The sequence below is a fragment of the Hyaena hyaena genome, unplaced genomic scaffold, assembly GCF_003009895.1.
Source record: "Hyaena hyaena isolate Hyena2069 unplaced genomic scaffold, ASM300989v1 scaffold_19, whole genome shotgun sequence".
Lineage (NCBI taxonomy): Eukaryota > Metazoa > Chordata > Mammalia > Carnivora > Hyaenidae > Hyaena > Hyaena hyaena.
In genome coordinates this window covers 150,708-167,367 of record NW_024080651.1, presented here as the reverse complement: position 1 = coordinate 167,367, position 16,660 = coordinate 150,708, and the positions used below count along the sequence as shown (strand labels likewise).

At 49.5% G+C, this 16,660-nt stretch overlaps 1 protein-coding gene across 1 annotated transcript in view; it reads right to left on the bottom strand.

Annotated features, from left to right (window-relative positions):
• SGSM1 (small G protein signaling modulator 1) overlaps nt 1-16,660 on the bottom strand; it is a 96,097-nt gene that overhangs the window by 44,121 nt on the left and 35,316 nt on the right. Inside the window, exons 4-9 of the mRNA XM_039225925.1 lie at nt 15,188-15,350; nt 13,480-13,632; nt 9,839-9,906; nt 9,443-9,588; nt 9,181-9,312; nt 4,985-5,109 (exon numbers count right to left, since the gene is read on the bottom strand). Coding sequence (XP_039081856.1) covers nt 4,985-5,109; nt 9,181-9,312; nt 9,443-9,588; nt 9,839-9,906; nt 13,480-13,632; nt 15,188-15,350 — 787 coding nt within the window. The remainder of the gene's footprint in view (nt 1-4,984; nt 5,110-9,180; nt 9,313-9,442; nt 9,589-9,838; nt 9,907-13,479; nt 13,633-15,187; nt 15,351-16,660) is intronic.

Here is a 16,660-nt window from a genome sequence, read left to right as displayed (position 1 = left end):
TCACCTCGTCATGGGGAAGGACCCATGAGGCCAGAAGTCCACACCCATGGTCCTTCTCACCAGGACCCATCTGTCCCCAACATCTGTATTCTAGTCTTCCCAGAACCTACCTCCCCTTCTTCTGGTCCCCGTACCCCAATTTTCTAAGGAACACTCTTCCCTTACCCCCATCCATGTGGAGGAGGCTGACTCCACCCGCCCTCTACGCCAGGATTCCAGGAATGGCCATCAGACCCAGGCCTGGCCGATCAGCACATTCTACTGTTCCAGCCACAGTGATTGGTTCAGAGATGGCCCCGTGACCCAAGAAGAATGAATGAGACTCAGTGGTTGGATTTATGTTAGAATACACTGGGAAGAGGATGATCGTTTCTGCAAGGGGAGTCGAGGCAAAAATGATAGAAGTCTGGAAACGTAGGGAGCCATGGCAAGAAAAAGCCTGCCTGATGATGGAGTCAACAGTCAAGAAAGCAAAACCAAGAGATGTTCAGATTCTTATCATTTGAGTCCCTGGATCCAGCCATGCCTGAAGCCACTATCCCAGAATTTTTCAATTCATGGGAACCAATCCCCAAGTCCACTTGAGTGTGGTTTTCTGTCACAGGTATCTAAGCGTCTTGACTCAGACCCCAATGTCAAACCACCATGCATCCATGGGGTTAGAAGAACCACTCAACAGCTTTGACCCCGCAGGTCCCAGCAGTGTGAACAGAAGGCTTCTATGAGCCTCAGTTTCCTCCTCTGTAAAATGGGGGATGATAATTATCCACCACATAGTGCGGCTATGAGAGTTAAATGGAATCATTTTTTTTTCAGTATTGTAAATGGTATTTTACTTGATCCATTTGTCTTTTTATTTTTTTTAATTTTTTTTTTTTTTTTACAAATAGTTTATTGTCAAGTTGGTTTCCATATAACACCCAGTGCTCATCCCCACAAGTGCCCCTCTCCGTGCCCATCCCCCCCCCACATCCATCGGTCCTCAGTTTTTGTCAGCATTCAAGAGTCTTTCATGGTTTGCCTCTCTCCCTTTCCCCCACCATTTCCCCACTTCTTCTCCCCCATGGTCCTCCGTTAAGTTCCTCCTAATTCTCCTATACGTGCAAACATATGATATTTGTCCTTCTCTGCCTGAATTATTTCGCTCAACATAACACCCTCAAGGTCCATGCATGTTGCTACACATGGCCAGATTTCATTTTTTCTCATTGCCATGTAGTATGGAATCACATACTTGAAGGAGTCAACGTGCTGATACAGAAAAAAGCACTTGGTTCATGGTCTCTGTACTTACGTACTTGAAGTTTTCCCTTTCCCCCACAAAGCCCACTGCTGTCTGGAAACAGATCGCTTTTCCCCTCAGAACACCATGGAGGTGGGGCTCACGGGAACTCGGGCTTTGTGGCAGTCAGGGGAATGCACTGCTCAGGTGTCCTTCAGATCCTGCTGTGCGGAGCAGGGCTGACCAACAGCTTCAAGGGCCACCTCCCCAGATCCACCACCAAGTCTGTGCCAAGACCTCACTTTTCTTGGACAGCTCTCAGGTAGGCCTAGGCACATGGGGGTGCCAGCGTAGGCCTATTCCTGCTGGATGGAGGGGCTCCTCTGATGGTTAACTTCAGCCCAGGGGCTCCCAAGTTTGCTGGCTGAACATTCTAAGAACCACAGCATCTGAAACTCTTTCTGTCTCTTCCTTCTTTCCCCTCCCCATTCACAGGGCTCAGACCAGCTTCATGGTCTGGACGTTCTGACTGCCTCTTCCTGCTCTTCCCTTCCATCCTTCATGGGTTCCTCTCACAGGAAGTCTCTTTTGCATGTCTAATTCTGTCCGGGTCTGCTTCTTGGAGGACTTGAACCGACACAGGCTTCAAGGTCCGACTTCAAATCCCACTTTACCAACTATACTGACTCAGCCCCTCTCCTCTCTGGGCCTCAGTTTCCTCAGCTGCAACATAAGGAAGTTGGAACAGAAATTTTCTAAGAGACATTCCTGCACTGGTCTGTCTGCACCACAGTCAGCCTCGCCAGCGTCCATGGAATGAACATCCTTGGAGGGCAGCCAAGTGCACAAACGTTTTCAGAAAAGCAGCCTCTGCTGAGCCCCTCGCAGGTGAGTCTTGGCCAGGAGGTCCTTCCCTGGGCTTCTACATTGCACCCAGCACATAGGTTGCAATTGTCTGTTTTCTCTGGTCTCCCTAAGAGGTGCTGAGCTCGACAGCGCCTGGGTTTTACTTCTGCAAAATGCTCAGAGAATATTCAGAGTGAATGGTGAATGCCCTAGGGTGCCCAGTAGACAAAGCAACTCTCCAACTACCACCAGACACCAGCACAGACACCAGATCTCTGTGGCCACAGTCCCTTTGGATCTGTGTAAACTTCACACCAATAGCCCCATGACTGAGAGGCCTTTCTGGGTTCCAGGCTCCCTGCTGACAGCTTTACACACATATTCTCATGGACTCCTTCCTGTACACCCATTCAGAAGTTCCATTACCACATCCCCGTTTTACACCAGATGAACAAACTGAGGTTCAGGAAGGTGAAGCTGACTGTCCAAGATCACTCAACTGGGAAGAAACAAGAGCTGAGGTTTTGTTTTCATCTGACAGTTTTAACAGCTTCCTAGACTAGAGCTGCTAGGTCACGTGGGAAGGGTAGGTCATAAAACACTTCCACACTGGATTATAGAGTGGTTGAGCCATCAGCAGGGTGTGAGATCTAAGCCATGTCCAGTCTGACTCCAGAGCCCAAATAGCCACTCTCTGGTGATACCTCCTCACGTACACGAGGAAACCTAGCTGGAGAGCTATGATCCCGGTTGTACAAGGGGATGGGGGGCTGGCTGGGACAAGAAAAGAGGTACTGAAGCTCTTCAGACAAGGAGCATACCCCTTATTGTCATTGTCTCGTGGTCCCCAAACTGAAGCCAGAGTCCCTGGGTACCCCCACTTCCCACAGGTTAGCCACCATGTTTCTGACCCCTGGCTTTTTCTGTTTCACTGAGCTCTGGGTTTCAGGTAAGAGTCAGAAGGATAGACGGGGATTGAGAGCCCGGGGCTGGAGGAGTCTCTAGCCCCATCAGTAGTGACCTGGGAAGTACAGGCTCAGCTGGAAGTAAATATTGATGTGCTATGCTATGCCTGTTCTCAGAGGAAAAGATGATGCCGAAAGATGGAGTCCCCACTGGTCTGAGCTGGACAGGGTGGGAGGTGCAGTCATTTGGTGCAATGCTTCTCCAAAACATTAGCATTAAACGTTTTCTGCCCAGGGGCGCTTGGTTGGCTCAGTCAGTTAAATCTCCAACTTCCACTCAGGTCATGATCTTGCGGTTCATGGGTTCGAGCCCTGCACCTAGTTCTGTGCTGACAGCTTACAGCCTGGAGCCTGCTTAGGATTCTGTGACTCCCTCTCTCTCTGCCCCTCCCCCACTCGTGCTCTGTCTCTGTCTCTTAAAAATGAATAAAAGTTTAGAAAGATTAAAAACAAAAAGTCTTCTGCCCACACAACCCTGAGTGTTAAGTCCAACTAGCAAAGAGGGCCCCCGGCTGTGCTATTTGGCAGAAGACAGTTCAGTGTAGGGAGAGCCCCTGTAAACCCTCTGAGTTCCGGGAAGATCACGTTGTCCAGGCCTCTCATTTGATAGAAGGGAAACTGAGGCGGGGAGAGCCACACCCCAAGTCCTCCAGCAAGACGAGGGCCAAGCAAGCACTTGGGCACAAAACATACATTTATCCAGTTACCTGTTTATTCGTGGGCTCCTCCAATATAAAGTAAATTCAGAGGAAGCTCTGAGAAGGTAAAGATTTTCCTCTCTTTCTGTTCATCTGCTAAGTCTCTTGTATCTAGCATAGTGCCTGGCACATAGTAGGTGCTCTGTTCAGATCTGATGAAAGGATCCAGGTCCCCTAACTTCTCTGCTTTGTTCCACAGATTATCTGAGCACCTACTTTGTGCCAGGATCTGTGGCAGATGCCGGAGAGAAGACATAAGCAAGACAGATGCCCTGCCTTCACGGAACTGAGGTCTAGAAGGCATTGGTTGATAAACAAGTAAGCACAGATTTATTATAATACACGAGTCTATAAATGCTATGAAGGAGGTTCAGGGCTCCATGTGAAGGGTTGGGGAAGGCCTGAGGTTTAAGCCAAGTCCATTGATAATGTCCCAGGCCAAGGGCATCTCCTCAGTCCCACGCTGTTCCTCGGTGAGGGCTTCTTGATCAAAAATTCTGGAGTTTATCTGGAGAATTACATGTCTCAGCCGAGAACTGACTCTACCTCCCACCGACTGTGTCTGAAGACAGATGGCCACCTCTGCACAGCAAGTGGCTTAGAGAATGGCATTAATCACACGCAGGCCTGCTGTTGCTCACGCTGGAGCTTAACATGAAACAGAACACAAGAACAGTGTTCTGGTTGTGTTCCTTGAAAAATGCCCTTATTTTATATACAGCTGCCATGATGCCTCAAGCTGAAGTAATCAGGTTGAGCCTTCCCTCTGTTCGGGCTCCTCTGAGGGCCGTCCCTAACTGGGCGGGAACACAGAGGATTGCAGCAGGGAATCCTTGGTTTCTGTGTTCCTTCGGCGCGTGACTCCAAAGCCTTTGTGGAGTCTTATAAATCCCAGAGTCTCACAAGAGACACAGCCCTGGACCAGAGGACCACCAACCAACCCCCCCTCCCCCCACTTTCCTTCATTACGGAGGGACGGGAAAGGTGGCAGCGGATGGGGGAATGTCTGCCATTGGCAGGCTTCCAAGCTCTGAGTTAAGATTTCTCCCCCTGGGTGGTGTTTTGGCCAGGACCTAATTCCCAGACCCTAAGATTCATCTAGTGGGTCTCCAGATCCTCCCAGTGAGGATCTTGAGCAGGGAGGCTGGCCCAAGCGGCCGCGACAACCAGACACAGCAGCGGACCAGGGCAGGACTCAAAGGACAGCACACACTTCCCTGTGCCAAAGGGCAGAGAAGGACCCGGCGCCCTACCTCTTTTCATAGTCCAGGTCCCCCATTGACCCATTCATCAGCTGGTTAGGCGTCCATTTCAAGGTCATGACGTCAGCTGTCTGGTGCAGGGACAGGTACCCTGGCACAGCCTCCATGTCATCCCTCTGCAGAGAGAGGAAGGCGTAGGTCAGAGTGGCAGAGCCACCGTGGTCATAGGCCCTGGCCCGTCTGACTCAAGGAGGCATAGCCAGATCCAAGAGGCTGGGTCATGCCTCCAAGGCTATGGCCGCTTGGAAGACCCTGAGCCTTCTCCCAGATGGCCATGCTAAGCAAAGCAGTGTGCAGCCAAGCACCCAGGAAGGGTTCTAGAGAACCAGCTCGGAAAGCTGCCCGCTTACACTCTCACATTCCCACCCACCCCCCAGCCAAGGTGCAGGAATCAGGCCCAAGAACTCTTTAGAATCAGGAAGGGGCTCTATCCCTCTTTAATACCACCCTCTCCTTTAAAAAAAAAAAGTGTTTTAGGGGCGCCTGGGTGGCTCAGCCAGTTGGGCGTCGGACTTCGGCTCAGGTCATGATCTCACGATCCATGAGTTCGAGCCCTGGGTCGGGCTCTGTGCTGATGGCTCGGAGCCTGGAGCCTGCCTGGTATTCTGGGTCTCTCCCTCTCTCTCTGTCCCCTCCCACCACTCACACTCTGCCTCTCTCTCAAAATAAGATAAAGACATAAAAAAATTAAAATAAATAAATAAATGTTTTATTTCTTTCTTGTAAGAGAGAGGGAGGAGAAAGGGGCAGAAGGAGAGGGAGAGAGGGAATCCCAGGCAGGCTCCGTGCTGCCAGGGCAGAGCCCAACGCAGGGCTTGAGCTCACAAACCATGAGATCATGACCTGAACCTAAATCAAGTCGGATGCTTAACCGACTGAGCCACCCAGGCACCCCAACACCATTCTCTCCTTAATAGGAGGCATTTATCTGGCATAGTTTTGGCCAGTTTTAGGGAGAAAAAGAGGGCAGCTGAGTTCTGTCCCATCCACAGACATCATCCCAAATCCCCTTCCCCAAACACCCACACCATACTCCCTGCCCAGCAGCCTGATCCTCTGTCTTCCCCATTAGCCTGCACAACTTCTCCCCTGCTCGCTCTGCTTTATCCCAAGTGGGGTGTGACGGGGGAGGGGGTGTCTCTCTGAGCATCCCACGTAAAGGAAATTCACCTCAACAACATGTGGAGACGGACAGCCAACATTTACTGAGCACCTAGTGTGTACCAAACATGCCTCAACTTTACCCACACTGTCTCAATTTAGCCACACATGCCTGCAGCCCCACGGCAGAGCCCTGGGTCATGAACTTTTCCCACATTCTCCTGTCTCCGCAGCGGGGATGCGTCTTGCAGCGAGTGGCATCTCACCACCATGACACAGCCGTCATTGCCAGACCTCATGCAAACTCGCCCCTCGTTCTTCCTACGTTGTTACTTCACATGCAGAGAAGGGGTGCTATTTTAGACGTCTTCAAAAAGATTAGACTGTGATTCATCTTTGAATTAAAAAGTCATTGCGTACGCAGGAATGCTGGAAGCAGAGCAGTAGAGCACTGGTTTGATATTTTGGCAAAGCAGACACATTATTCGCCACGACAGAGATGCCCACAATTCCAGATGGTCTTGCAAAGCAACCACCAAGGTCATGCCCTTGTAAGGAATGTCGTACCTCCTACTCTCATGATCAGAGGTCTGCAAGCTTTGTCTATAAAGGGTCAGGGAGGGAATAATTTTGGTTCTGTGAGCCATACAGGCTCAGTTATGACCACTCAACTCTGCCGCAGCGTGAAGGCAGCCATACACAATAGGTGATAGGCGTGGCTCTGTTACAATAAAACTTTATTTGCAAAAACAGGCGGAGCGCATTTGGCCTGTGGGCTATAGTTTGTTGACCCCTTCTGTGGATGAAACAGAAAACGTCATCTGGGGGTGCTTGGGTGGCTCAGTCAGTTAACTGTCTGACTCTTGATTTCGGCTCAGGTCACGATGCCAGGGGCATGGGATCAAGCCGCACATCGGCTCTGTGCTGGGTGTGGAGCCCCTTTGGGATTCCCTATGTGCAAGTGCTTGCTCTCTCTCTCTCTCTCTCTCTCAAAACAAAAAAAGAAAACAATATTTAGTGGAAAAATATGGGCAGTGATGACTAAGCCAAAAAGTAATACAGAAGATTAGACCCTGAAATGTGAAATTTTAGAACTATCTTAACTAATGTATGCCAGTTACAAGTTCCCTTATGCGTAGTTATAAAAGCAATATATGATATTACAAAAAACCTTTTAGGGGCGCCTAGGTGACTCAGTCGGTTAAGCGTCCAACTTCGGCTCAGGTCACGATCTTGCGGTTCGGGAGTTTGAGTCCTGCGTCTAGCCCCGTGCTGACAGATCAGAGCTTGGAACCTGCTTCAGATTCTGTGTCTCCCTCTCTCTCTGCCCGTCCCCTGCTCACTCTCTGTCTCCTGCTCTCTCAAAAACTAAATAAATGTTTTAAAAAATGTTAAATAAAACGCTTTTATTTTTTTAAGTTTATTTATTTACTCTGAGAGAGAGAGAGAAGGTGAGCTGGAGCGGGGGTAGAGAGAGAGGGAGAGAGAATCCCAAGCAGGCTCCACACTGCTAGCCTAGAGCCTGACACAGGGCTCAAACCCACAAACCACAAGATCATGACCTGAGCCAAAATCCAGAGTCAGACTCTTAACCAACTGGGTCAACCAGGCGCTCCCCAAAAAACTGTTTTTATCCAAATCAAAGAGCTCAAAGAGCTCTTTCAAAAACTGTCAAATAAAATTTCTAAAGGGTGAGAAAACATTTTATAGAACTTACTATCAGTTTTTGCTTCCTGATGGTTGTTTAAAAATGGAGGATCTTAAATTCATAGCTTTTTAGATCTGAGGAGATAGGATCTTGTACCCATTGTGATGTGGACATCAAGGTTCACAGGGAGAAGTGGTTTGCTCAGGGTCACCCCATGATCACAACTGCAGCCACAGAGCTGGAGTGACTGGCAATTTCCTCCCAGCGGAGCCCAAACACCACACTGACCACTCTGTGGTCTCAGGAAGGGAGGACAGAGAGGTATCTACTGCATGGGGGTAGAGGTTTCCTGTGCTGTGCTCACCACCCATCTCTTGGCCCTGCCCCAGCCAGGCCTAGAGGTGACATAAATGACTCAGACTCCCACATCAAGCAGCCTGAATTCAGAGCATAGCTCTGCCGCTTACTCCCCACTGTGCACATCTCAGCGTTATCATCTTTGATGACACTACTTGCGTCAAATGGTTGCTGCGAGCTTTCCATGAGTTAATATAATAGTTAAAAACACTTAGCATGGTGCTTAACACAAAGGAAGCGCTCAATAAATATCAACCGTGAAGGGGGCGCCTGGGTGGCTCAGTCGGTTGAGCGTCTGACTTTAGCTCAGGTCGTGATCTCATGGCTCATGAGCCCCGCACTGGGCTCTCTGCTGTCAGGGTGAAGCTCGCTTCGGATCTTTTGTCCCCCTCTCTCTGCTCCTCCCCCGTACATGCTCTCTCTCAAAGATAAGCATTTAAAAATATATACCAGCCATGAAGATGTTTATCCTGATATCCCAAGCATCTAGCACATAGAAAGTTGAGTACAAATACTAGCTGAATGAGTGAGTGATAACAAAAGAGAATGGATGGATAGACAGCTAGGTGGACAGGTGGGTGGAGAGATGGACTGGAAAATAAATGGATAAATGGATGGACAAATGGATGGATGCATGTAAAGATGAGTGGATGGATGGATAGGTGGAAGTAAAGATAGGTGGATGGGTGGATGGATAAATGTAAAGATAGGTAGGTGGATGAAAGGATGGGTAGATGGATGTAAAGATGGATGGATAGATAATGTAAAAATGGATGGATGAATGGAAGGGTGGGTGGATGGGTGGATAAATGTAAAGATGGATAAATGAAAGGATGGGTAAATGGATGTAAAGATGGATGGATGGATTACATAAAAATGGGTGGGTGAATGGATGGGTGGGTGGATGGATGGATAGAAGCAAATGTCCTTTGGATGAATGGATGGAGAGATAGAGTACTGGCAGATGAAGAGATGGATATGTGGATGGATGGATGGATGAGCACCATGGAGCCAGAAGGAACTCCCTGTATAACCTGAAGCCAGATCCCCTGTGGGAGGTCCGGTTCCCAGTATCTCTCACCGGCTGAACCAGCACGTTATTCTTGCCATAGAGGAGCGTGGCCCGGGAGTTCTGGTGCAGGGACTCCACATAGTCACGGGCAGAAAGGGATGGCCGGTCGTCCATGCTGCCACTCGAATGCCTCTTCTGGATCTGGCAGTGTGAGGGGAGGTGGAGGGTGAGGCCTGCGGTGGCCCCTAACACCCCACTCCGTTCCCCAGCTCCACGCCAAGTCTGGAATGCAGCCCAAGTCCCTGTGAGACCCCAGGCCACCCCTACTCACACAGAGGGCCGGACGCTTGGTGGGCGAGTCCTGCCGCAGGTGCGCGCTGTGGATGCGGTGCCGTTGGACCAGCTCGTCGGCCGAGGGGTCCGTCCAGAAGTGATCTGCGGTCTTCATCTTGGTGTACTCCAGGGCGCAGGGCCCCACTGCGGGTATTACGGGGGCTGGGAATCCATGGCCCCGGAAAGCCCACCCTCCCGTCTACCCCTGGATGGGCCACCAATTTCACTGCCTCTCCCCTCCAGCCAGTGAGTATGCCTCAGGGTCCTGCTAAAGAGCCCAGCACAAGACTCTGAGAGCAAGAGCCAGGGAACAGGTAAGTTTTGAGGGAGATGAGAGAGGCCCTTAGGAGGGGCACAGTGAGCCAGATGATGCTCAGGGCACTGGACCACTTACCCAACAAAGACGCAAGGATGGGGCCATCCACTGGGTCCATCAGGAGGGCTTCCTTCTCATAGTATTTACTAGCAAGAGAAAAGGACAGGCAGGTTTGGACAGTAACCACCAGAGGGTGCACAATTTGACATTGACCTGATAGCTCAGAGCCGACTGTGTTCAGTCTCCCTCTTGTTACCCAGTTACCTCTGTGAGCCTCAAATGTCCCAGCTGTGAAATGGGGACAATAAAAATATATCTCCTAGGGCCATCAGAAGGACTTTACAGGGGCACCTGCATGGCTCAGTTAAGCGTCTGATTCTTGATTTCAGCTCAGGTCTTAATCTAACAGTCGTGAGTTCAAGCCCCATCTTGGGCTCCATGCTGGGTGTGAAGCTTACTTAAATTAAAAAAAAAAAAAAAAAAAAGGACTTTTGAAAGAGACAACAGATGTGAGGCACTTAGTACCATTCTTGGCATGTAACTGTTTAAAACATGGCTGTGATACAGCCTTAATGAAAGTAACAAGAATAAAAATTAGAAGGCTGCTTCTGGCTAGTTCTATCAGCTTCTATCACATCTTCCATCTCAGGCATTTCAGGCAGCAAGTTGCTTAGGAGCTCAGATGATGTCAGCTCTTCTAATACTATTGAGGCAATAAAAGGCCTTTTAGCTGCAGTGTGTATGGAAAAGCTGTATTTTTTTATGTTTATTTTTTATTTTTGAGAGATAGAGCGTGAATGGGGGAGGGGCGGAGAGAGAGGGAGACACAGAATCCGAAGCAGGCTCCAGGCTCTGAGCTGTCAGCACAGAACCCGATGTGGGGCTGGAACCCACAAACTGTGAGAACATGACCTGAGCCAAAGTTGGATGCTTAACCGACTGAGCCACCAAGGCGCCCCTGGAAAAGCTGTATTAACAGGACTTCTTGAGTGGATAACTATGTGGAAGCTGCTGGCCTGTCATGCTCAAAAGCACCCCCTGGGTTCTGGTTCTTCAAAATACCTTGTCACGTGGGCAAGACAATGTGCTGTGTTTCTGGGTTCTGCTTCTTTAAGCTGTTGTGCAGTGCCTTCTAATTCTTTGCAAACTCCTACAACTTAGGAACCAAATTTTAGAGCTGGAAAGGACCTTGTTCTACCTTCCCAAGGGATGTCAGGTTCAGAGAGGGTAGATGACTTCTTGGAGGCCACACAGCAGGTGGATGGATGCCAGCTACCCCCAGCCAGTTTGGCCCTTCCCATCCTACAGGAGGGAGTGAAGAACACAGGATCTGCAGCGAGACAGGCTGAGTGGGAGACCAGCTCAGCCATTCCCACCGTCACTGTGCGTCCCCAGGCATGTGATGACCCCCTCTGAGCTTTAATGCCCTCAGCTATAAAATGGCAAGAATGACAGAAGTCACCTGCCCAGGTTGTTGGGAGAATTAAACAGTGACCTTCTTTTAAAGCAACAGCACAGACTCTGACGCCAGGAAGCTCTCGCTAAGTGGTGGCAACATCGTCGTAATTTTACCCCAGAGGAATCATCTATCCCCCGGGATGTTGGCTGGGGCAGAACTCACATGCTCTGTGCATTCTCAGCAGCAAGTTTATCCACTTTGGTGTCAGATCTAAAGATAAAACTTCAAGACCATTTCCACTCGGCCACTCAGTCTCTATGCCGAAAGCCAGCGCTGTGGCGTGATCATAAACCTTGGAAATAATACCTTAAGAAATAGCAGGTAGGACTGGGGGCAAGATGTGACCATCAGGGGTCACTCGAGGGAGCTTCTCTGGGGTGGCAGGCTTTCCTGGAACAGTTGTGTCCTGATTGCGGTGTTGCTTATACAAAACTATACATGTGTCGGGGCGCCCGGGTGGCTTAGTCGGTTAAGCGTCCGACTTTCGCTTAGGTCATGATCTCACGGTTCGTGGGTTCGAGCCCCGCGTCGGGCTCTGTGCTGACTGCCAGCTCAGAGCCTGGAGCCTGCTTCAGAGTCTGTGACTCCCTCTCTCTCTGACCCTCCCCTGCTCACGCTGTCTCTCTCTCTCTCTCTCCTAGAAATAAAAACATTAAAAAAAAACTATACATGTGTAAAGATTCCATAGAACTATACAGAAAAAATAGAGTGTATGTAAAAACGAGTGAAATCCAAATAAAGTGTGTAGGTTAGCTAACAGTATTGTACCAATGGCAATTTCCTGTTTTGGTATTTGTACCGTGGTCATGTAGGATGTTATCACGGAGGGTGGGCGAGAGCTCTCTACACATGTTACAATGTCTATGTGAATCTAAAAAATGAAGTTTAATAAACAGGCTGGCATTGCTGCTCAAATAAATGATTCATTACTTCTGACCGACTTATTCAGCAGAGAACACAAGGTCGTATGCCAAAGGCAATAACTACAGAGGCCTGACACCATGCTTGCGCACGGGGAACAGACGTGGCACAATTTACTAGAAGGTGAAGAGATTAACTGGACTCCAGAGCCTGGATTTCTTCCAGCTTGTCTCCTGCCTCCTGGCCTTTGCACCTGCTGTTCCCTCTGCTGGGAATACTCTTTTCCCTACCCACTTCACCTGGTTAATGCCTACATGCCCTTCAAACTGAAGATTAACTGCCATGTCTTCCAGGATGCTCTTCTTGACCCCCAGAGGAAATTAAACACCACCTACCCGACTTGGGATACTCATCACATATTATCACAATTACTTTTTACCTGTTTTCCCTGCAACAATGTGAGGTTCATGAGAGGAAGGACTCTGCTCTGTACTTTCATATATATTTTCCTACCAAACAGGCAAAGAATAAAAGATAACCATAATACCCACTGCATGTGAAGATGTGGTTAAACAGGCACTTTCATATACCAAGAAATGCAGAGATGGAAGAGATTCTCAGATATTTCCTGCATCATATTCTCTCTCTCCCTCTCCCTCTGTCTTTCTGTCTGTCTGTCTCTCTCTCTCTGGCCGGAAGGAGACTTAGCCATGAAGAGCCTCAGATTATACATTCTTTGCCATCTCCCTCATGCTTTTAGCATAACATCCAAGCTTTTAACATGACAGTTAAGACCAATGTATCTCCAACATCTTGGTTAGCACCTGGCACAGGGTAGGTGCTAATTAAACGTTTACTGGATGAATGAATGAATGGATGGATAAATGCTTGCCAAGAGTATTCATACTATAAAACCTTTACATCAGGTTAATCTGAGCTAGAAAAGAAAATCTAAACAAGTATCATCATATCTAAATACTGTGTTCTCACTAACTCCCCTTCTCACCTCTTCTCCGGAATGGCAACAATCCCTGTCCCATTTATAAAAAGAAACAGCAGAGACACAGAGAAGCTACATGACTCTTCTAGAACCACAGTTAGCAAGCAGACTGTAGGCTTAATTCATGGGAGGAAAAAGATCCCTCAGGTTGCAAGATCTCTGTTCCTCCCTCCAAATTTGAAGATCTTATATTACAAATAAGCACCTGAATAGTCCCAAGGTCCTATGCTAGGCTCATTTGGAGGCAAACATCCAGAAGGCCTTTATCTAATCGCTTTCAAATCAAGTGCACATCAATAGGAGGGAAAAGGAAGTTGCTTTGTGAAATAGGGTGCAATTCCCAGGATGGCCAGAAGGTGGTGGCAGAGCACGCCAAGGTGGCTGGTCTTTCTCACTCACCTGCTGTTTTCCACCAGGTAATGCACTATTTTGTCCAGAACCTTCTCAAACAAGGCAGTGCGGATCCACAGGTGCTTGATGGCGAGCGGGGATAGGTTGGGCAGCTTCGGCAGCTTCCGCACATTCTCCTGGAGGCCCTGGATCTGGTTTCGCCTTCAAGACCAGTACAGAAGCAGGATGATTATTCACAAAAAAGGAAATCCAGCAGGACCCAGATGCAAACAGCAAAATGCCCCACCTCTCTAGGAAATGAAGGAATGGTAGCTAAAACAACAAGAACCCATATTGCTCCTGGAAAATGGGGAAAGTGCTTAAAAAAATAATACCTGGTGAGCGTGAAGATGCGGTAAAACAGACACCTTCATATGCTGTTGATGGGCAAGCCAGATTCTCATAGTGATATTTCTCTTCATCTCTCTCTCTCGCTCTCTCTCATTCTCTCTCTCCCTCCCTTTGTCAAGAATGAGCGATTGCATGGATGAATGAATGAATGAATGGCTCTCCCTTACCACCTGGCATGGGTATCTCTAATTCCTCCATTAGAAAGTCATTTCTGATATTATGGAAGGCCCATGGAAATCCATCCCTTTCAGAAGTTCTCAGCAAACACTTGGGAAGTTAGCAGATGGATTGGAAGGCACCTTGAAGACCAAGTGGCTGAGGAGTCAGATTCCAAAAGGGAGCTGGCAATGCTAAGTCCAGAGCCTAGACCATCCCACAGTTCTGGCCAGCAGCTCTGGGCTGGCACAGCCCAAAAGGGAAGGAAAGGGCCATTTTCCAGCCACTGAAGTGGAGTGATCACCCACAGCGGAGGCAGCATGCGCGCCTCTCTCTCCCTTCTCTTGCCCGTAACAGACGTGGCTAATCCATCCACACATTCTTTCCCGTGACGCCCGATCACAGCTCCGGAACCTTTCCTTTGGGAGGCCACGAGCACCAACTGGAGCAGAACCTATGTGCACCCCTGCCCAGGCTCCAGACCGAGGCGCTGCCGTAGAGTCAAACCGTACAGTCGGGACTCTGGTGGAAGGTCATAGGCACACACTCAGCCCATGAGCCTCCCCCAGTAAATCAGCCCTCAAGACATGTGAGTGAAGCCACTGTTCCCCTTATTGCCTCAGCATCAGCGTCTGGTCTGTACAGACGGAGGCTAAAGTGGTTTCATTAAACTCTGGGCTTCCTGCATGAGGAACGGGTTTGGCCTACCAGCAGACACATACTCATTCGACAAACATTCCTTGAGCATTTACCAGGTGCCGGGCACTGTCCAGACACTGGGGACAAAATGGGGAATAACAGACTTTAGCTGCCTGTTCTCATGGAGTTCAGAGCCAAGTAGAAGAGATAGACAACAGTCAAGTGAAAAGTACACAAAGGAACGAAAAATTAGAGGTGGTGATGACCACAGGGGAGAAAACAAACAGAGTGATATATAAGAGAAGACAGGGTGAGGGTTGGAATTTACCCTGAACTGGGGGAAGGCCTGAATGATGACAAGGAACCAGCCCCAGAAGATGAGGTGCGTGAATCGGGTTGGCTGGTACAGCATGTGCAAGGGCCCTGGGGTAGGAAAGAGTCTGGCGGGTCTGAGGAGCAGAAAGGAGAGTGCAGACAGTGCCAGGAGGTGTGGGTTCTGGCAGAGCTCGGGGAGGAGCCTGGACTGTCCTCTGCGGGAGTGCCCCAGCCAGACCCCAGGCTCCACACTCACGCGCTCTCAATCAGCTGCTCCAGGTCCTGCACCTTGCGGCTCAGCTCCTCGGCCGGCGGGAAGTTCTTGCCCACCTTCATGAAGAGGGCTGCAATCTTGTTGCTACGCAGAAAGCCCGCTGCGCGCCGCCGCAGCCCGTGCAGGACGCAGGCCTCTACCGCCGCTGTGGGGACACAATGGTCAGCGGGCCCTGCCCTGTCTCTGCTCCCCAGCACCCAGCCCAGCTCAGATCTTCAGGCACACAGAGGCGCGCTGGAGGGCGGCGGGCCCCAGAGTCACAAAACCCATGAAAGCGTCATAGGAAAGTCACGTATGCCTCTCTGCCTTCCGCTCCCTCAAAAGGGAGCCAGAGAGCTTAGCAGTTAACCTGTGCTCGCTGCCTGAGGTCCGATTGTCTGTGCTCACATCCTCTCCTAGACAGTAACCAGCTGTGTGACCTTGGGCATGACTTCCTCTCTCTGTGTCTCAGTTTCTTCATCTGTGAAATGGGATAGTACGAACAGGCATCTGACATGGTTGTTGTGAGCGAGGCGGGGAAAATGCAGAGCAAGCCCTTCACATAGTCTGGTAAATACTGAGTGCTTTAGGAACATTTGCTATTACTCCTGCCGGTGAGGGAGGGGAGACTGACCACGGACTGGTGAGCTTTACCTCGGGTGAAGAATCACACGGTCGTCATTACTCCTGTGATTCCAGGAACAGCTAACATTATGGATCTCATTCCATCTCTGCCACAGCCCAGGAAGAAAGGAACGCCATCCCCATTTTTCAGATGTGGAAACTGAGGATCTAAGAGGGGAAACGAATAGCCCAGGGCCACCCAGGCAGAGCTGGGATCCGAACCCAGGCCTGAGCCCAAGGTGTGCTCACAACCCTTACACCTCCACAAAGGATTTGAAGAGAGGACTGTCATCATCTTCCTGTGTCTGCGTTTCCCCTGGACACCCTGCCCAGAGCTGGAGACCTGGGTGGTAACCTGGACTCTACCACTAATTTGCTGTGTGACCTCAGGTAAACCGCTTTCCCTCTCTGGGCCTTTGTGTTCTCCCCCTGGGAAACGGTCCCTGTGCAGGCCATTCTGATGGCCTCTATCTTATTTCTGATACTTTCAGCTTCCCTTTATTGAGTATTTTCTTATTTTCTGTCTTAGAGGAAGCTCACCCTGGTAAATAATAGGAGCATAATCAATGTTGATGGAAAAAGTGCGCATATTATAAGAGCCACTCCTGACTGGGTATCTGCTGGGTGTGAGGCCAGTGTTAAGGTTTGCCTTACCTAATCCTTGTGGAATAAACCCATGAAGTGAGCATTCTAGTTACTGTAACCACAGAAGGAACACACCAGCAGTCTGAGGGTTAAGAACCCGGCCAAGGTTCTGTTGCGTGCAAGGAGAAATACCGAGAGGTTTTGGTGCAACTGCTTGTCTTGATTTATTGTTGTTAGCAATTATTTGACATTTTAAAAAATTTATTA